The 22,583-nt window shown below is 38.3% G+C and overlaps 2 protein-coding genes across 3 annotated transcripts in view; one reads left to right on the forward strand and one right to left on the reverse strand.

The window, feature by feature from the left end:
• The window catches only part of LOC128027718 (TBC1 domain family member 9B-like), a 25,733-nt gene extending 22,415 nt beyond the window's left edge, over positions 1-3,318 (forward strand). For both annotated transcript variants that reach the window (XM_052615540.1, XM_052615542.1), the window contains one exon: positions 168-3,318. In XM_052615540.1, coding sequence (XP_052471500.1) covers positions 168-800 — 633 coding nt within the window. In that variant the 3' untranslated portion in view covers positions 801-3,318. The remainder of the gene's footprint in view (positions 1-167) is intronic.
• LOC128027719 (MORC family CW-type zinc finger protein 3) lies at positions 1,194-22,578 on the reverse strand. Its single transcript, XM_052615543.1, has 17 exons — positions 22,438-22,578; positions 22,272-22,344; positions 21,182-21,314; positions 20,873-21,094; positions 19,781-19,927; positions 18,011-18,170; positions 16,866-16,994; positions 16,472-16,591; positions 16,122-16,225; positions 15,320-15,496; positions 14,253-14,372; positions 13,715-13,792; positions 13,438-13,477; positions 12,581-12,747; positions 11,344-11,947; positions 7,570-7,826; positions 1,194-4,880 (listed from the first exon to the last, which is right to left on the reverse strand). The coding sequence occupies exons 1-17, from the start codon at positions 22,474-22,476 to the stop codon at positions 4,727-4,729; spliced, it is 2,724 nt and encodes a 907-aa protein (XP_052471503.1). The 5' UTR covers positions 22,477-22,578; the 3' UTR covers positions 1,194-4,726.
• Positions 22,579-22,583: the final 5 nt, after the last annotated feature.

Here is a 22,583-nt window from a genome sequence, read left to right on the forward strand (position 1 = left end):
CTCTCTCTCGCGCGCATATAGCAATATATATCGCAGAAAAATAAAATATCGCAATGTAATTTTTTCCCAATATCGTGCAGCCCTAATTGCAGTGTATTTTCAACCTATTGAAACGGAACATGAGTATTAAGGCTACAACACATTTTTGTGTGGTCATTCAATTACAGGAGCAGTTCATTGAGATGTGTAAGACTCTCTACAACATGTTCAGTGAAGATCCCATGGAGCAGGAGCTGTATCACGGCATCGCCACGGTGGCGAGTCTCCTGCTGCGCATCGGAGAAGTGGGCAAGAAATTCACCAACAATGGCAGCAAGAAAACCGAAGTCCAGCTGGCCTCAGCAGTCGATGCTTTGCAGCCGGAGATGGAGGACTCGTCCGGGGAGGGAGGATCCGGACAGTCTTTGGTCTCCAAGGCCCTGGCCGAGGCGCAGCTGGAGACGCCACCTCCAACAGCGGCCGGCTCCGACGAAGAGGCCAAAGACGACACGTCTGTTTCGTCCTACTCTGTAGTGAGTGCTGGTTCACTGCAGTGCGAGGACATCGCTGACGACACGGTGCTGATTGGCTGCCCGAGCGGCGACGTGGTGGATCGGAGGCGGGGCAGTCTGCCGGATGCTGATTGGTCGATCACCTTTGAGCAGGTCTTAGCATCGTTCCTGACGGAAACATCGCTGGTCGACTACTTTGAGAAAAAATATGACATCCAGAACAAAATAACGGCATGCAAGTCACTGAGAGCCGTGGAAAGACAGACAAGTACGTCAAGCGATCACGATTTCTCTCTGAACACACACTGACATGCTCATAAGAACACAAACACATACATATTCTTGTTTTGCATACAGTATGTGTGTGTGTGTATGTCCTGTTACTATCTATGGGAGTTTTATACTTCTGTGTCATAGTCAAACAAATAGTGTTTAAAATCCATCCCAGCAGCTTTCTATACCAATAACCTCTGGAGTCTAGATGCAGTAACCAAGGTTCACTCTAACATAGGGGTTTTGATGGGTTGAATGCATCAACTAGCAGGTCTGGAATAGAGGATTATGGGATGTGGCCCATGCTTCGGCTCAAATAGATCAAAGAATGAAACATCACGGCAAAAATATTTGATTTGCACACTCGTCCCAGGGTGAAATATCCCACACTACGGTGTACATCACTAATGCTTTCTTGCAGGTGTGCTATAGTTGGATATATTCGGTGTATTTGGGAGTAAGAAGTGTCCTTTTGGTGAAGAATCCACCTCATAGCTCTGCTAAGATTCACTTTAACCCCTCAGATGGAAACAGTCTCTTAGCCTTGGTTCAAAGCCATGTTTCTGTGTGTTAAAAATCCGCTTTACCGTTTCTAAGTAGGTCATTGCCTTAACTGAAGTGAACAGATGCATCAGTTGGTCGAAGACCCTGTTGCACTTGTTTGTTGTTGTGTTTTGCGAGGACCGCACCATAGTTCTGTTTCTTTCAGATGTTTGATCACTAGAAGCTACTCAAGTGATACAGCGCTGGCTTATCTTAGTCGTTCAAACCATACTGAGAGATGCAGTCAAAAATGTAGCAAATTAATTTAGCACAGTAATGGCCTTTACCACATAAAGCCGGAATTTTTACTCTTTTATTCTCCAAAAATGTTTATTGCTGTCAGGCCTGAATGAGCAAGTACAAACACTGGGGTTCATTCATGAAACTCAACTAGAGCGAATTGGTGAAAATCACTCGAAAAGGCATTTGTACATGAATTGTCACACTGAGATAAATGAAACTTTCATGAATTGGATTGAATGCATGATGCAAACTACATTTATAAATATATGTAAATTGAGGCACTGAATTAACATTAAGCATTTAAGATTTGTAAAAAAAATTACATTTTGTGCATCAATTTAGTTTTATAAATCTTTTAAGGCATTGAAAGAAAACATTCATGTGAAATTGTTGTTGAAATTGTTTATTATGAAATATTTTTCTGTAAGTTTATGCACTGAATTAAAATTAAGGAAATCATGTAAACTGTTGAATTGAATCATATATAAATTCTTGAATTTAATTCAGTGCATTTGCATTGATTTAATGTTTTGTAAATGTTTTATGCATTGCGTGCTGATTTAAATAAGAAAACATTCAGCATGCATTACATTGTTGCATTAAAAATCATATCTTTGTGAAATTATATTTACAAAATATTTGTTCGTATTTAGTTAAACATTATTATATATATTATCATAACTTTTAAATTATTATTTTTTTAATATTAGTTTTTTTTCTCTCTGTAAAATCATTGAAAGTTAAAAATGTTTGCTTGCGTTTTATAAATGAGGCCCAGTTATGTTCATTTCGGAATGCAGTAAAAGTAAAATTTTCTTTATATCAAATGAAGATGGAGAAAACACAGTAGTTTTTTTTTTATTCTCAAAACTCTCAGCCATAACATGATGTTCTAGAACATGAAAAAAACAAACAAACAAACAAAAAAACTTATTCTAAAGCATGTACATTGAGATGGAACTAGAACCTGTTGTTTAAGCACAGGCTTGGCCTATTCATCCTGATCTTTAATCACTTGACTGAATGAGTCTGGACACTTATATTTAATCAGATGTAGTTGAGCTTCATAACCTGTAAATAGTTGCATATCACATTATTATATCAGAAGTTTTATCGTCAAATCGTGCAATGATCGTTCTGGTTTGTTTTCAGTCATGTTTCACTCTGCTTTGTTTTATACCGTCACCTGTAATTGGTTTCTGTGCTATATTTGTGATTTTTTTAACAGTTGCTTTTGTATTAGGCAAATTAGCTTTAAATTAAGCCTGTTCAGGCTTAAAAAAAATCCTGAAAGACTTCAGTATTAATTATCAGATGTTTAAAGAGCTTTAATACATGATTTTAATATGGCAGAATTAGGAAGACATTTGAACCAGTACAAATGAGAATCACTGATGCAGTAAATCACTGATGCATTAAAATATAAAAAATGTTTAAAAAATTGGTCACATTGATTTAAAGCATCAGTTCATCTGCCCTATGAAACGCACTTTTGTCATTTGAATCTGAATGTGAATGAATCGCCTGCTCCTGCCACATGACCTGTGAATTTACTGACTTCACCTCACTGTGTTTCTAATTAACTGTTAATCAATGCACAAACTAACACTGTTTCCACTTTCATCCTGCATTTTGCAAAAGGAGTGAATCTTTACTTGCTATTCTCTTGTTGGAGAGTTCCAATTTCTGTAAGTTTCTTGCAATTACTTATTGTCATGAAAGCAGTATTGTGTAATATTATGTAATAAAAATAAAGTTATGGAAAATCTGAGCGTTTTTAGTCTTTTCATTTACCTTGTACCCACAGTCATGACTGAAAGAAATGTGCCAAGAAACAAATTCCAAAATAAAGCACTGATGACTTTTATTCTGTAATTAAAATGACTGTATAGCAGGACAATGACTCTGTGAAATGTTGCATTACTATCCGTTTGCAAAGTTAGACCTGTTAAGTTTAATCATCAGTGGTTAAATTTATGGATTGAAAGTCACTTTTAAAAGATTATAGAAAATTAATAATTATAGAAAGATAATAATACTAAAAATGTTTGTATTAAACTCTCTTAAAGGAACAGTTCAACCAAAAATGTAAATTTACTAATCTCCAGGCCATCCAAAAGGCACAAGTTTATGTGTTTATGGAACAGATTTGGAGAAATTGTAGCTTTACATCAGTTGGTCACCAATGGATGCTCTGCAGTGAATGGGTGCCTTCAGAAAGAGAGTCCAAACAGCTGATAAAACATCACAATAATGCACAAGTGATTCACATGAACGTTAAATCCTCTATCCATAACATGCTTTGTCCAGTGAAAAAGTTGTCTTGTCTTAATCAGGTGAGGAATATGCACAGATCAGGATCTAAATAAATATGTGGGTGGATTTTGATGTGCGGGGACAACAGGGGATGGACTTTTTCAGTGGAGGAAGCAAAATTATGGACTTGTGTTTTGGCCGGAAGCCAGTTAAACTGCCTCAATAACTGATTGAATTGAATGTTTTACAAACACACAGTTTTACTTCACAAGATGTTAATTGATGGACTGGAGTGGTGTGGATTATTGTGATGTTTTTATCAGCTGTTTGGACTCTCATCTGACGACACCCATTCACTGCAGAGGATCATTTGGTGAGCAAGTGATGTACTGCAAAATTTCTCCAAGTCTGTTCCTATGAACAAACAAACTCCTCTATATCTAGCATTTCCAGAGGGTACATTACATTTTAGGTAATTTTAAATTTTGGGGTGCACTATTCCTTTAAAAACCTGCAGATGCGTGTATTTACGAGCAATGCAACTGAAATGAAAGCAATGAAGTGTCTGTGTGAAACCTCAGATGTTTGTGACACGATTGTGGACTTGCAGCACTGGAGAGACAGGAGGCATTTTGGTCCGATCAATGCATGCGATTTATATAAATGTAAAATATAAATTATTTGAATGTGTGTGCGAAATTTATAGTAGCTTTAACCTGCAATAAAACGTATGTTTATGAAAAAAAAGAGACCTTTTTAATGCTGTTATTTCCATGCACCAATTTTGCAGTCTTAAATATGTCCTTCAAACTTCTGCCTTCTGTCTGGTTTCAGATGAATTTTGTTATATATACATGTATGTTGATAACAAATGCTTGTGTGTGATAAGGCAGCCATTGCTTTGTAATGCGGCTGAAGGATCACAGGTTGTTGGCCTGTATGATCTGCTGTAGGATGCTGTCTACATCAGTCGTGTCGTAGCTGATTCCCTGCATATCCAGGCTCGGTAGGATGGAAGACAACAATGCAACCACATTCTGACGGATAGATCGCAACCTCTCCAATGTCACACTGCTGTCAGAGTGGAATGAAAAAGACAGGTTGAGTGTGTGTGTGTGTGTGTATATATATATATATATATATATATATATACACACACACACACACTGTACACACACACACACATATATATATATATATATATATATATATATATATATATATACACACACTGTACACACACACACATATATATATATCGTACGTAACCCTTCATCGGAACGAAGACAATATGTCATGACGACATTAGGAGTCTAATTGGGGTGCCAAATCATCTCTGAATTTAAGGGAAAACGCCATTTAAAATTGGCTAGTTGATTATGCACGCTGAGGCTGTCAGGGTTTTGCACTGACACTGTTTGTCTTGTGTTTTTCTTTCTTGTGTCTATGTCTTGTTTCAGCACATGGCCTTGTTTTCCTTGTCCATGTGCTTCCTTAGCCCCTCCTCCTTGTTTCCTGTTTACCACACCCTCTTGTTAGCTTAGTTGGTCTAATTGTGCTCACCTGTCCCTCGTGTATTTTCCTCCCTATTTATAGTGCACCTTACCTTTTTGTGTTTGCTGGTTTGTGGTCTCTCCCTCTCTGTCTGAATATGTGTTTGTGTCTACCTGTCTGGTTGGTCTTGTGCCCTTGTAGTTCTATGTTTTTGTCTTGCTACTTGTTTTAGTAATTTGTTTGTTCTTGTTTTTATTTGTAATATTTAGTTTTTTCTTGATTTTGTTTTAATTATTCTTTTAGTTAAATTATAATTTCTTATTGTTACTTAACCTTATTGGTTTGTTTTTCCTTTTTGTTTTGAGTTTAATTTGTGTTTAGAGTTCCTGTGTGTCCTGTCCTGGCTCTACCTGCCTGGCACTTGGTCGATCTCCGAGTCAGTGGTCAACAAGTGTCTGAGCTCTGCTCTATGGTGCCTTGTGTGGTTTTCTGTATCAGCCTGGTTTTGCTGCCCCCTCTGTTGCCAAAATATTCTGCCAGTTGTTTCCTGAAGCCTTCCCTAGCTGTTCCTGTTTGTGTTCCTGTTGTGGTATCTTTTGCACTTCACCACCCTCTTTTATCAGTCTTTTGTCAATAAACTCTTGTTATATCTCACTGCAATTGGGTCCTCCTTCCTAGATCCCTGACAGAGGCAGTCTCTGTACACACACACGTATATATATATATATATATATATATATATATATATATATATATACACCATGGTATATAAAGCGACAGCACGCATCAACTCAGGTTTTACATTGAGGAGCCGAGAACTTGTCCTGGCAACAGTGAGTGACTTAAGGTTGTGGTCAGAGAACAAGGGTTATGTACGTAACTGAGATGTTTCTTATCTGTTGGTCACTGAGTTATGTCCTGACAACGTTAGGGGTCTATGGAAAATGCCACAACCTGAACACCATCACAATCCTGTCACTGCAGTTTCTTGCTGGCAATCGGTAACTGTTAATGAATTAAACCTTTCCCAAAACCTGTTGGGAGTAGGGCCTCAAAATTGCCTCCATTAAAAATGTGAAACACAATCTTCTTTTTCGGGCTTCAGTTGGCAAATGCCAGGAATATTCTCCACAACAGAGCTAATAACATTCCGTGTCCGCTGTCGTTTGCGATTTCCCTAAAATACAGTCTTAAATTCAGCGCTTAGTTTAGCGTCTGTCACGGCTCTCAGCCCACCCTCTGTTCGTTGATTGGCGGGGTGGTTTGAAGCCGGAGGAAAACTGGGAGATGGTTTGCTATCTCAGACTGAGTACAGAAGCGAACTGAAATTGACAGAAGTACAAAGTCTGACATAGTCTGGCTACCTGTTACCCAACATAATAGAAGAATCCGGCTTTACACAAAGGTTGTAAAACCTTGTGATGGTGGTAGGTTTCGCCCAGCCCACAATTCGACAGATGTCTGCCAGAGAGGAAACTGCTCTTTCTTTGACAGTGTGCTTACTGCTGGCCATTGAGCCAATGGCAGAACAGAAAGAAAAATATTCTCTGCCCGGCCCTCCTCCAGGGGAAGTAGCGGTGCTGTCCTCACCATCTCCTGATAAGCAGTCTCCCACATCTCCGGGTTGTCCGTGTCAGGGCGACTTCATCATCTTCCTCAGGATTTAGCAGCCGGATACGACACAGGGGACTGACCTGGTGTGGAGAATGCAGGAGGGCGTTCTGCTGTGTGCTGTATGGCCTTAGTCTGCTGTTGTACTGCCCAGAAGTACAGGGCACGGCCCTCAACAGCATTGGTGCACAGGCCAGCCTGGGAGAGTCAAGAAAATGCACTTTGTAAACATCTCCCATCTCAACCAAGCTGAGCCAGAGATGACGCTCCTCGAGGCAAGCATGGCCGTCAACTTTGGGTCCAATTCAACTGTGGTAACAACACTGAAATCACTGAAAGGGACACCGCTGTTTGTGATATACCACCAACCAGAACAGCTTCCTCACACACAGCAGATGAATGGCTTTGTGAAGTCTAAATGCTTTTTTTTATTCAATTACTTGGCTCTGAAACAAAAATCTAATGAATGGATGCACGCTGTCGCCTTATATTCCCGTGCACACAGGGAGTGGCCCAACAGGCAAAATCCACTAGCCAAATTTATTGCCATTTTCTCTTAAAACTCTAAGAGATGTTTGGGCTCCCAAGGTAGACAGAAAAGGTAAAATTAGATTTGATTTTTTTTTTTTTTTTAGCTCTTTTCTCCAGCCGTACACACCTGTTGTAAGTGAGGCTGGGTGTGTTGGTGCTCTGGTCTCTCCTGTCTTGATTGTCTCTCTCTGTCTGTCTCACTTGGTTCAGCAGTTGGTCTCTCTCCGTTCTCAGCTCGTTCATATCAGTTAGCAGCGTCTGGTTCTCACTCTGGAGTTTGGCTAATGTCTTACTCCAGTACAGCTCGTCTTTCGGACATGTTTTTGCCTCCTGCTGGATGGGGGATGAACTGGATGGTGGCCGGTTTGCCTGTTCCTCTGATTTCTACAGATTGAGGGTATTTAAAAAGGATTTAAAATTATTACTTTTTGTACTATTGAAATATGGCGTATATTCAATATGGTGTCACTACTACATACGTAGTGCCTTATTGATGTTAAAGGTTTAGTGATTTACCAAACATATTACTGTTACCAAATTTTTAGGTTTCAAAATCCATGATAAATAAAATGTATTAACAAATACACCATTAATAACAAATTATACAACTGCTATATCCAAGCGATATGTACTACATATCAAATCTCAACTGCTTGCTTGTTATTCTGTTACATATGATTGGCCAAGTAATATACAATATTAAAAGAGGGATATATAGTACATCCTACTTTTATCTGCATACAAACACATAATACATACTATAGCAAAGTACGGTTGCTTGTTTATAATATCAATATTGGATATTAGGGGTGTAACGATATGTGTATTCGTACCGGACCATTTCGGTACAGGGCTTTCGGTACGGTGCACGTGTGTACCGAATGCAATATTTTGTGTGCGGAACATTTTCATGTTTCCAAACGAACATATTAAGTGGAGGAAGTCTCCGCGTTCAGTGCAAATCCCGCCCTGCAGCTGATTCTAAGGCCGGTGACACACTGGATGCGTGGCGTGAGCGTGGCGTTTCTGCTGCGTGTCAGTTGCGTGACGGCTGCCTTGCGTTTTCTGTGTCTTTACACACCAGAATTGTGCCTGACGCAGCTGGCGTTCTGCTGCTATTACTGTAGGTGACATAGAGGGAGACCGCAGACAGACCAGGATCTTGTCTTCACGACAACAATATCTATACTTCATGTTGAGCATAAAAATAAAGCCTACTGATAAAGGACACCGTAAACAGTATTGATGGCAAAATAGACTATGTTTGACAGGTGCAATATGCCAGTGTGTCACCGACCTAAGGCTTTCAAAAGGCATCACGCGAGTGTGAACATTTTCTTATTCTTTTTTTATTTTATATATATTTTATTAAAAAGTATTAAAAAAGGTGCAAACAAATTGTTAAAAAAAAGTTTATAGTAATTACCAACCTGCAGTTTAATGGGTTGCACTTTATTTTACAGTACGTGTACTTTCATGTACATATATTGTACTTACAGTGTATTTATCTAAGAAAGTTCTGGTAACACTATAGCCCCTTTCACACTGCACGTCGGACCCGTAATATTCCCGTAACATTGCCTGGTCGCCTTCTGTGTGAAAGCAACCACGTCCCGGAATTGATTACCGAATCGAACCCGGGTCGGGGACCTAGTAACATTGCGGTAATCGATCCGGAACGAGCGCTGTGTGAACAAAAGCCAGATCTAATTCCGTATCGAAGTGATGACGCGCGTTATCGCGCGACTCTTTTACCGGCTGTTTTGAAGGAAGATCAACATTCGCGACGAAAACACATGTGCAAACTGTAATGAAGCAGAGATCAGTGAGTTCCTCACTTTCCGCGCTGACGCCAAGATCGTTTGCTTGCTTCAGTTAAAGTATAACGTGCCAAGCGTTGTCGACTCGTACATTACACGTCACGCGCTGATGTCACGTGTCGTTACGGGATCTTCAAGGGTTGTGTGTGAAAGCACGCACATATACCGGGTCATCACTGGCAGTGTGAAAGTGCCAAATCTAGCGACCAGGGAACAATTACAGGAACACTTTACCCCTGTATTTGCCGGAATGGCAGTGTGAAAGGGGCTAAGGTAACTACATGGGGTAGGGTTAGGTTTAGGGGTAGGTTCAGGGTTAGTACCTAGTTATTACATAGTTATTGTAATTACTATAATAAGTACATAGTATGTACATGAGGAACAGGACTGTAAAATAAAGTGCTACAGTTTAATGTTTGCATTTCTTTCCCTTACAGTACCGAAAATGAACCGAACCGTGACTTTAACACCGAGGTACGTACCGAACCGTGATTTTTGTGTACCGTTACACCCCTATTGGATATATATATATTATCATGATTTTCTGCTCCATATACATACAGTATAAAAATGCAAGGCATTACTAAAACAAATCTTGGCAGTGTAATTGTTTATATTGTCACAAAATAAAGCTATATTATCCCAGCTCTTGAATTGATATATGAAATCAATTATAAATATAATACATTTTAATAAATACGAATTAAGAGATATACACTTGATATGGATTTAAGCAAGGATTCAGAATAGGCAAAAATGCGAAATTGCTTATTATATCGATCTTCACAACAATTGGTGCACTCAATAATTTTTTATTGTACAGAAGTACAAATATACATTGGGGATCGAAAGTTTGGGCACCCCTTGCAGAATCTGTGAAAATGCGAGTAATTTTCAAAAAATAAGAGAGATCATACTAAATGCATGTTATTTTTTATTTAGTACTGTCCTGAGTAGGATATTGTACATAAAAGATATTAACATTTAGTCCACAAGACAAAAAAATGGCTGAAATTATTAAAATAACCCCACTCAAAAGTTTGGGAACCCTTGGTTCTTAATACTGTGTTCTGTTACCTGATGATCCTCGACTGTCTTTCTGTTTTGTGATGGTTGTGCATGAGTCCCTTGTTTGTTCTGAACAGTTAAACTGAGCAGCGTTCTTCAGAAAAATCTTTAAGGTCCTGCAGATTCTTCAGTTTTCCAGCATCTTTGCATATTTGAACCCTTTCAAACAGTGACATTATGATTTTGAGATACATCTTTTCAGACTGAGGACATTTGAGGGACTCAAACACAACTATTTAAAAAGATTCAAACATTCACTGATGCTCCAGAAGGAAACAAGATGCATTAAGAGCTGGGGGGTGAAAACTTTTGGAATTTGAAGATCAAGGTAAATTGTACTTAATTTGTGCACCGGGAAACATACAAGTATCTTCTGTTGCTTACGAAGGGCAGAACTAAATGGAAAAAAAAAATTATTTCAACAAAATAAAAAAAATCTGGCCATCTTCATCGTGTTCAAAAGTTTTCACCCCCCAGCTCTTAATGCATCTTGTTTCCTTCTGGAGCATCAGTGAATGTTTGAATCTTTTTAAATAGTTGTGTTTGAGTCCCTCAAATGTCCTCAGTGTGATAAGATGTATCTCAAAATCATAAAGTCACTGTTTGAAAGGGTTCAAATATGAAAAGATGCTGGAAAACTGAAGAATCTGCAGGACTTTAAAGATTTTTCTGAAGAACGCTGCTCAGTTTAACTGTTCAGAACAAACAAGGGACTCATGCACAACCATCACAAATAAGAAAAAAGGCCGAGGATCATCAGGTAACAGAACACAGTATTAAGAACCAAGGGTTCCCAAACTTTTGAGTGGGGTTATTTTAATAATTTCAGCATTTATTTTGTCTTGTGGACTAAATGTTAATATATTTTATGTACAATATCTTACTCAGGACAGTACTAAATAAAATATAACATGCATTTAGTATGATCTCTCTTATTTTTTGAAAATTACTCGCATTTTCACAGAACCTGCAAAGGGTGCCCAAACTTTCGATCCCCACTGTATATACCTCACCTGACAAACAGAAAGCTCCTCCCTCCTTGATTCAATTGACATTGGGTTCAATCTTTCCGCATTTTGCTCACATGACACCGAATCAACCATGGTGACCTCAGAAGGCCCGCCCCCTTCTGCCTCTGTTACCATGGCAACCTCCAGCTCACGGATGCCCAGAATTCTTTTTAGCCTCTTGGCTTCCCGCTCCAGCTGAGCCAGTCTCTGAGCAAGAGCCGCCCGGTCCGACCCGTCTGCCAACAATGGGGACACAGGCTGAAATCCAGGCCGGCTGAGAGGAGTGACAACCACTGTCTGAGCCATGGTTGTGGAGGCGTGTGGTGTGAGAGGGTGAGGGGGAATCCTTGGCTGATCTTTGGCCATCTGTGGCCCCTGAGACGTCTGGGGCTCGAAAGAGCCTTCAGGTAACGTGGCCTCAGGCTGAATACTGTCCTCCTGAGTCACCGGATCTGCTGCTGGTGATGTGCTGGTGTTTGTCTCCGATCCTTCATGCATGTTGTCCACTGTTTCTGTTTCTCCCTCAGATGGGAGGTCTGGAGCTTCAGCATGGTTTGGGGACTCAGTACCCTTTTCAATATCTGAGCATGTTTCTTTCCTTCTTTTTCTAAAAATAAAATCAGTGAGCAAAGTTAGTTAAAATTTAGTTAAACCTGTGTGTTTTTTTTTTTTTTTTTTCTATGCAGGAGCCAATAAAGTATAAAGACAGCTTTAGCTTTTAATGTATAAAAACCCAGTTATATTGTAAAAAAAAAAACTAATCTTTGTAAAATATTATCTGCAAATTATTTACTTTTAATAAGTTATTCATTTAATACGTTAATTCAATATATTTATTCAATTTTTACACTTATTTTTACACACACACACTAGTCAACATATAAAGTGGATAAAAACCTTTCATCAAAGTTGTCTGAAAACCTTAAAGCAGAAATGCGTTCTTGTCTTAGGACAACTTGGATTAACTTTTGATCCACTTCAATTGTTGACTGCTGTATAGCACCCCTTACCTTGACCTGTAAGTTAAACTTTTAACACATTAAAAGTGTCCTAATTAATAACGCATCTAGTTTAAAGTCACACTTGAAGGTAACTCTATCACCCACTTTAATATTATAGTTTGTCACACAGAAGCACAACATTTGTTAAACATGTTCAATGCAATGCATCAAGCAAAGATAAGCAACAGCAAAAGTGATTCTTTAATGCATGTAAATACTGAGTTGTGTCTCTTTCAGACCTTGGGGAGGGTGAAGACTCTTCCTCTTCTGTGACAGCGACTCTGACTCCATCCTCACCTGCATCCTGTGTATCTGTCGTCATTATAACGGTGACCTCATCCTGCTTGCTCTCTGATGCTGGTTCAGATAGTCCTCGACAGAGAGGACGCACTGGGCTTTTACTCATCTACCACACACACACACACACACACACACACACACACACACACACACACACACACACACTTATTATAGTCTCAAGTGAGATCAATGTGTCAAAACCAAAATGAGAAGTGACATTTCACATTAATGTAGGTAATGTCTATAAATGCCTCTGTATGGCCACAATGAACTGCAGCCATCAGAACCAACTACTAAAACTTTCTTATATAAAATATATATATATTTTTTTTTTTTGATAAAACTGTGTGATTTCTAGATGCATTAACTATATTATATAATAGTTATATAATATAGTTAATGCATCTAGTAAATGCATTAAACAAATAATCTATTAAGGATAGCCTACTTGTAGTTTCAGTATGAATTATTGGGTCACTTGGCAAACTGCAGTATCAAAATACTGCAGTTTTGCCAACAATGACAGTCTAACACACACACCCCCACATTTTATGTTTGCATAGGCAAAGCTCTCACATTCATATTTGTACGCATTATTTGTCATGTCTGCCACATGCAAAAGAAGACGGCCACACGCAGACCTACAGAAATAATGTATACAGACCAAACACACACAACTGAGTCAACAAGCCCACAGCAAGTGCGAGCACACCCTGACACTCGTGAGTCAGAAACCCAAGTTCCTGTCCTGAGATACTAGTACTTCCTCATCTGAAACACAAATAGAGGTGAATACCTCAAGAGATCTTCCTCTTCTCTTGATTGTGGCGTGTTCCCTGCGCACAACAAAACACACATTAACACTGCATGCCTTCATACTCCAATCTCAGAATATGGAGCCACAATATTACTATAAAGCTTGTGATCACAAGTTATAAATAAATAGATTATTGGACTTCATTTCAGTCTTTCTGCTTCAAAAGTTCACGTTCAATTCAATGTTTTACTTGCCGTTCATCATTTGTGAAATGTACAATGTTTTTGCAGTGCAGAGACAATTTTACTGTCTTAACTGTTTTTTGAGTGTTTTTTCATAGCTGGATGTTTTAACTTCAGCATTTTCATCCGTATCCTCTGGTAACAAGCAACTCCTACGCAACAAAAGCACAAGAATAAATAAGACACGCTTTGAAAGTTAATACAAAAACTGGATAATATGCAATATGCATTTCAGGAAATTAGCATTTCGGCCATCCAGGTATCTTTTCCTTATGGTTATTTTCTATTTTTAAGCCAGTTTTACTCCAGGCAGTCTGAATGAATAATAAGTGAAGAAAAGCAGTGTGTTTGGTATGCAATACTAGGGTACTGCTTTACTGGAAACTGTGCACTATAATACAGCAAGCAAATCCAGTTAACTCTGAAACAAATATTGTTATTTAGCAATTTTAATGCCACATTCTGTAATATCGGGTCATCTGGATACTGCATTCACACTGAAAACTTGTTTAATTTTACATATAATACATACTCTAGTCCAAATATAACCCGTAGTACTGCATTCTAAACATGCCAGTTTAATTTAGGGTAATCATACGGGGATGGACTCACTGTAAGCGTGGTATCGGGTGCATGCAGCATCTGAACGGATCGGGAACGCTTCCAGCAAACAGGAGAGTGTTGATTCCTCTCCATTTCAAACAGTCTTCACACTGAATCCACGTCACGTCCCTTCAGATACAAGAAAGCCATTAACACACCTGCTCAACTTGTTGCGTGTAAAGTTTTTATATATTTTGGGGGCCCATGAAATAGCTTGACAGGAGCAGTTTTTCTTCATATGTTGATGTAGTTCCAGTTGAAACAAAGCTAGGACTAGACACTAGCCTTGACTTCAGCTTCAAAACCATGATTTAATACTTGCTATTACTTGTCAGAGGCAGGCGACATAGACTGCCACAGTAAATATGCTTTTTTTGTAGCTCAAAACCTGGAAATTATCATCGTAGCAATTCTAGCTCCATGAAGTCAATGGGTTTTTGGTTAAACGCCTGAAAAAGGTCAGAGTCTGACACAAGCTTAAGGCATTTTACCGTTGGGTTTTTGTTGAGGAAACCAGGATGATGCAAAGCTACAGTCTGGCCTTTAAAAAAGAAGTCCTCACTACAGCAGACTTTTCAAAATCCAGTTTCTCCTATGATAGTGATTGAAAACTATCCTCATAACCTGATGTTAAGTTTTTGCAAATCTAAAAAAAAAAAAAAAACCTCAGATTTGTTTGTTGATCAGTCATGTGCACTGCATGTTTTAGTAGTTGTTGGTTTTCTCGCAGACATCACAGATATAAACCACGCTACTGCTTTAACCATGTGATTAACAGTTTCATGTTTCTTAGAGCCGCCCAGCTGCATTTAACAGCACGACTCAACCTCTTGCCATCACAAGATGCTTTGTATGTGTGTGTTTTCTGTGATGCATTTATGTGCAAGCTCTGTGGTCTAACAGACAAATAGACAGTTTATAGCAAGTTAGGTTGCACCATCTTTCATTTTTTTTACCCACAAACCCACGGTGCTATTCTGGCCATCTCTGACTGACAGATGGATAAACTCTCACCAACAGAACAAAGCAGGTACAACAACACTGTTGTGTGAAAAGTTCGAGGAAAACAATCATACACTTCTTCTTCTTCCTCCTCCTCTTCCTCCTCTTCATCATCCTCTTCCTCCGTTTCCTCAGTATCGCCATCTTTGCTTTTCCTCTCTAAGGCTTGAAATGCTCTTTCTTTCGCTTTCTTTTCCTTCTTTTCACGCCAGTAGTCATTCAGTTTGAGACCAAGAGCAGCTAGCGTGAGTCTATGAGAAAAGGAGCAAACAAGATAAAAATGGAAATAGTACATATAATCATATAGGAATACATTTATGAAATACATTTCATAAACATATTTGTATTTCACACACACAGTGCCCTCCACTAATACTGTCACCCTTGGTGAACATAAGTGCAAAGGCAGGTGTGAAAATAAATCTGCATCGTTTATGGTTTCGATTTTTCATTCAGAAAACGTCACAAAATTCGAAACTTTCTATGAAATAAAACAAAGGAAAGTAGGAGGAAAATCTCATTATTATTATTTTTTTTCTCCAATGCATGTTGGCCACAATTACTGGCACCCCTATAAATACTTATGAGTAAAATATCTAAATTGTGTAATATTTACTATTAATATTTTACTTGATCACAACTTTTTTATTTATTTTTTAATAAACTCTCTTTGACTTATATTGTTAACTCTGTACTTAAACCCATTATTACGATCAGCTGTACAACAAAATGTTGAGTTTCACCAAAGCTCGTTTCTCTGAGTCAGAAGATTTGAATTTAGCGTCAGTCCTGTATTCAAATGAGATGCTATCAGAGGCAGACGGCGCTGCTGTAGCGCCACAGGGTAAAGTTTGTGACAAGTTGCTGAAAATGCACCTGTACTCTTTGGTGTACTCAAAATCCTGCTTGTTATGAGCAGGCTTGAGGAAGTTACACTCAATTACTCCGATGACCCCGACCCCTGACCTTTGACCTGACAACTGAAGGAGAGAGACAGGAAGTGACGAGTCAAAATGAGGCACAATGAAAATGCACAGTTATTGTTTAAGTCATCTGGAGTAAAGTTATAAGCAGGCCCAGACATAATCTATTGAAGTTTTCAGCATTTCTGTGCTGATTTTGAGGAGATCTTTGTGGAAAAGCTAATAATAACAACATGAAATGCATGTGCAGATTATGTGTGGACCCGGTTATACCTGATTTCTCCACATGAATGGATCCAGTACCTTGATTTGGCAGCCAACTTTCTGATGGGCCTTTATCAGTCTGTTTTTATGGTACATCATAATTCCATAGTGCTCCTTATTTTTCGGGTTGAATCCAAAAGTTATCTTCACTCTCTCATTCTGAGCGGCAGCATTTAAAGAAAACACTTGGGAGTCAAACTGAGTTTGACTAGGGGGTGATGAGGGAAAAAACATAGTAAAAGTTACAAAAAAAAAAAACAAGTTCAATAAAAAAAATCTAAATTTGAATCAATTTTAAATTTATTAAAATAAAATACTAAAATAAAAACTAATTCTAAATAATTCTAAAACTATAATAGTATCTCAGTGATACTGAATCACTGAGTACAGGCTGAAATGATAAACTCAGGTTTTCAAGGAAGTGGAAGGATACGATGAACTGAGGTTTATAGACGTCGTTCTCAATCATGGACAAACTCTTGGCAATCAGCTTAGTCTGGACTTTCTTCTGTCTCAAAATGATCTGAATCCTGGGCTTCAGGTAAAGGATACTGAGATAGGCCTGGAATAACAGACAGATGAATTATATTTGTGTTGGTGTTTATATAGCCATTCGATTATGAATTCCACTGATCTTCAAAGGCACCTATCAAACGTTATCAAACGACTCGATCTGCATATTAATGCTTCCTGAATTCAGTGGGTTTTAAAACAAGTTTTTGGTTGAACGTCTTTGGTCACCACGTCTGTGGTGAACACAAGCTCAAGATAATTTCATTCTATGACAAAATAAATCAGTGGAACCACTCGTGACTTCAAGTACTTGTCTTGAAAAAGGTAGTTAGCTGGAATTTTTGGGCCTACAGAGGATGTCAGGGAACATTAAACATCACTGAACAGATAGGCCTCATCGTGTTCAGTCACACTCTTGCAAACAACTCTTCAACTGACTTTGAAGTTAATGTGATGTTACTGTGGTGTAGTTCGCTTGTAGCCCATGTTTAGCTTTTTTATTCATTAAAAAAAAAAGTTTTTAGCCTTCAAAATTCATTAAAGTCGTGTTAATTTGTGAAGATTTTCACAATGCATCAAACTCTTGTTGGTCTCAGAGCTTATTTTCTGAATAATAATAATAATAATAATAATAATAATAATAATAATAATAAAATACAAAAGCCAATGGGAAAATTCTGTTGGGTTTCTGTTGAGGGAATCAGGCTGATGCTAACTTCAGGGTGAAGCCCTCTGTAATGGAAAAACAAACTATAATCTCATTTCACATTTGAAGGTAGTTACATTTGAGGGAAATAATTACAAATAACATTTTCTACTTCAGTGGAAAAAGTAAACAGTAAGGTAGTATGATTTGAAGACTTTAACTCGGACGGTTTCTGCTCATTATCTCTGCACCAAAGTTACTTTAGAGTCTCAAATTCTCAATAAGTTCACACTACGACACTGTATTAACATTCTCTCAGCTCCGCCTAAAACACACATTTGCATTTACACTGTAAAACAACCACAGGCTATAAATATCAGGAAGTTTCTCGGTCTGTTGGCCATCTCGCTCTCACTCACTCTGAGAGAAAACTCCATCTCAGGGACGTCGTTACTGTCTCTGCGTTGCTTGTGAAAATCTCTCCTCCATTTTGCCTGTGTCTCCTCTGATCTGATCTCCGGCAGACGGATGTCCTCTGCATCTGTGTCGAAGTCAAACTCCGGCTTTCCATCTTTATTTCTGTCAGAGAAGATTGTAAAATTGTTTTTTAAATACAACAATTTCCCTATTCAATATTTTTGCATTCAGTTAGAGAAAGAGAGAGAAGTCTTTGCTTTAAAAAAAAAAAAAATATATATATATATATATATATATATATATATATATATATATATATATATATATATATATATATATATATATATATATATATATATATATGAAACCCCATTAAACTATCATGCCACTCACTATATTTCTTATTTATTTTAATTTTTTGAATGTTTATTTTTATTTATCAAATGTAAAAGTGTTAGAGTTTGTCGGACACTTTTTATCCTAAGCGACTAGTATTTAATGAAACATTTTGTAAGTTTCAGATAAAACATACCGTATTTTTCAGACTATCAGTCGCACCCGAGTATAAGTCGCATCAGTCCAAAAATACGTCATGATGAGGAAAAAAACATATATAAGTCAAACTGGACTATAAGTTGCATTCATTTAGAACCGAGAACCAAGAGAAAACATTACCGTCTTCAGCCACGAGAGGGCGCTCTATGTCTTCAGTGCGCCCTCTCACGGCTGGAGACGGTAATGTATTATCTTAGTTAATTTCTCTCGGTTCATGTCAAATTAATTTTGATAAATAAGTCGCACCTGACTATAAGTCGCAGGACCAGCCAAACTATGGAAAAAAAGTGTGACTTATAGTCCGGAAAATACGGTACTTGCATATTGCATTTATTCTAGTAAGAAAGTGGCTAATAAACATCGATCAAAAAATCATCTAAAACAAACCAAAAAAATAAAATAAATGGCCATTATGTAAAATAAAACACTGATACCCATGGAAGAATGAGATAAAAAGGTCGCAACTTTTTCGCTCATAATTCGAGAATGAAAATGTCTTGCATTTCTGAGAAACAGGTCTACAAGATATAAACTCAGAATTTTGAGATATAAACTTACAATTGTGGAATGTAAACTTAGAAAAGCAAGATATAAACTCAGAATTCTGACCATTTTTCTTAATTCAGAGTTTACATCTCACTGTTTGGTGTTTGTGTGTATGTGTGTGTGTGTGTAAAATTGTGACTTCTCACAATTCCGACACTTTTCTTTGCAATGTATCTCGCAATTCTGAATTTTTTTCTCTTGTGAAATAGAAAAAAAAAAAAAAGTCACAGTTACCTTTATTACATTTTTGTTCCATAGCGGAAGCAGGCTTCCAAATATATCTGAGATAAAATCTTGTAAATGTACTCAAACACAAATAAACACTATATACAATATCACTATTAAATTCCCAGTTGCATATTTGATTGCTTCGATAGGCTATTTGTTAGAGATGAGAGAATCACATGCTTTTCGGAGGGTTTAAACGACTTGATTTGTTAAACTAAGCAGTTCAGGGTAATATTCAAAACCAACACAAATCAGGAGTGTGTTGTTGTGACAGAGTCAGTACACTCACCTGCCTGCAACATTTAAATCACATGCAAATTAATGATGACACAGAACATAATGGTTCTCCCGTCTCCATTTTCTGTGTAACGTCATCTTTCACTACGACTGACCTCATCCATGCAACTCTGGTAAAGTAGTTTGAAATCTAGCAGATGACAGACCTGCGGATGTTCCAGATGAGGATCTTGGTTCCTTTTTTGCCCTGAATGGAGTCCAACTGCTCTTGTAACTCAGAGATGCTCTGGAAGAGAGAATATTTCAGGATGGCTCTCAGACTCGCCTCTGAATCCTCCGTTACCACCAATGTCTGTGAGACAGGAGTTAAAGCCAATGTTTTCTCCCACTGAGAAATCAGTCTACAGTCTAAATGCATATAGTACATGCAAAACTAATACATGCATTTAGTCTACTGTACAGCACTGGTTCTCAATTTCCAGTCCTGGGGCCCGCTGCTCTGCACATTTTGCATGTATACTTTATTTAGCACACCTGATTCAAATCATCAGCTCATTAGGAGAGGGCTCCATTAAGAGAGACATACTGCGTTTACACTTGGCTTTAAATAAGTCTTCTGACTGTTCGGGAGAGAAGGGGCCGGGTTTTGCGTGACATCAACATGTGAATGCAGACTCGATTGCTAGGTTATGTTTATATTACACTAAGATCTCCGGACCGGGACATGTTGATCGGATAAAATTCCAATCAGAAGAGCGTTTACACTTGTCTTTTGAATTGGTATGTGGACAACATCTGGATACAGGGTCGCATGTTAATGCCAAGTGTAAACCTAGCCAAAATGTGTAGAACAGTAGGTCCCGAGGACTTTAATTGAGATCCAGTCTATAGTCTGTATGCATAGAGTACAAGCATATGCATGCAAAACAAACATGCATCTTATTTTTTTCTTTAACCCTTCTGTTGTGTATTTGACTCACACTTGATTTTTCAAACTGCAAAAAATACTGTTTCAAAAACTGTCTTACTATTACCTTCTATTTTTATTGTGTTGGCTATTACTAATTTAGGTTCATGAATGCATGTGCAAAGTTTCTCACAAATGTTATACTTTATAATCTAGTCTCTAAACAGCTAGAATAGATGATTTCTTGTTTACGCAAACTGTATGAAAACCAGTATGGGTCGGGTTTGACCCCAAACACAAATGTTTTTGAACACGACAAGAGGGTTAATCAAACAGAAAAACGTTCGAATCTTGAGTTGAAACTCTGTATTTTGTATTGAACAGAAGGATATTGGTCTGTTGGTTGAACGGGGCAATGGGTACGATCACAGCCTGAGCTTTAATAGCCTGTAAGAAGCTTTGAGACAACATGCCCACGCTCTGACAGCCGCCATTTTTTGTGAAGATCAGAGCATCACGGCCCAGGCGCATCGAACCCGACTTAAACCCGTTTCCATACACGCCAATGGGCTGATGACTGCTTTTACTGGAGCCTTTCTCTGTGAATCCAAAGCTGTGAAGAAAATGAGAGATTCCTCTTCAAATAATGTCTCTCTTCTCAACAAGACTCGAGGCATCATTTGTGTCCGTTTTCACACACCTGAGCATTTTGTGCAGTTTGTTGGGCGTCATACCACTCCCGTTGTCCATAAAACTGAGGCACAATTGTTCTCTGACCGTCACAACATCAATCCAGATGTTCTTGGCTGTGACGCCTGGGTCAGATGCATTATCTACAACACACACATGCAAAGAAATTCATCAAATTTGAGTGCAACTGCATTATTTAGTGTACATGCGCAACATGACTGCTTCTTGCAACTTTCCGTTTACTCTTAATTAAACTACAAGCCATTGCAAAAAGGCAGAATTTTAAATATAACCTACAACCTACAACCTAAAAACAGACACACAAGCCGATAACAAGAGCGTCAAGAGGAAACTGCAGAAATATTAAGATGGATTTTGTTCAACCTCAAATCTTGATCATCAAGCAATCAAAAACAAACACGTTTAGAAATATTTCCACCATCATCTCAATGTTATGAACGCAGTTTCCTGTCTCTAACGGTACCGAGATCCGATCCTGAAAGCTTTACATTTTTCCATCAGCCTTTACCATAAACCATCTATCAGTCCTTGCAGAAACCGCAGATATAGTTCAACACGCTGCACAAACACAAGCGACGCGATCTTTTCATTCGTCTTTATTTGAAAACTATATATAGTTTCAGCAAAACCAGTGAACTTATTGACAATTGTTTTTTAAGTGTTCATGCATCTTTAAAATGCAACTTCCTTTTTGCATTATTCCTTTGTTGATGTTTTCACCCGAACTAAATCAGCTTATGCATTCACTGGGACACGAAACTGTAGTACAACACGTGTTGCTCTATGCTGTTTTGTTATCAAGGGCAACGCATTAAGACATTTGAAGTGATTAAATCCACCTTGCATTTAATCCAAAACACTATTATCTGCGCAAAATGCATTATGCGTGTGGCGTTTTAACATTATCTATAAGGTAGGCTACTGTAGTTTGCCTTAAAAGAGCTGCGACAGGTGCACAAGTGATGTGCGCATTTATTGTCTATGAGATTCGCGGAAGTTTAAACCGAAAGCATCGCCAGTTCCTGACAAAACCTGAGTTTTTTCCTCCGAATAGATGAATGCATTAGTGTTTAGCTCACCGATGAGTTCCGCGACCGCACTGAAGGGCCATGTGTGACTGGTGGAGTTGCTCTCCAGGTACGACGGGCTCATCTATAAAAACAACATTACGCAATATAATCATCGTATGTAGTATATCGTAGTGTGCGAGAAAAGACTTTAGAGAATAAAAGAAAGAGTACACACAGAGCTCAGCCGGATCCCGTGTTCGCTCAGTCTCGCCATCACGAGGGTTAAAACACACGTCAGATGAAAAGAGATGCATGCAGATGGTTTATTCTTCCTCCTTCTTCAGTTTGTGTGTGTGTGTGTGTGTGTGTGTGTGTGCGTGT

This window comes from Carassius gibelio, chromosome A14 (assembly GCF_023724105.1).
Source record: "Carassius gibelio isolate Cgi1373 ecotype wild population from Czech Republic chromosome A14, carGib1.2-hapl.c, whole genome shotgun sequence".
Classification (NCBI taxonomy): domain Eukaryota; kingdom Metazoa; phylum Chordata; class Actinopteri; order Cypriniformes; family Cyprinidae; genus Carassius; species Carassius gibelio.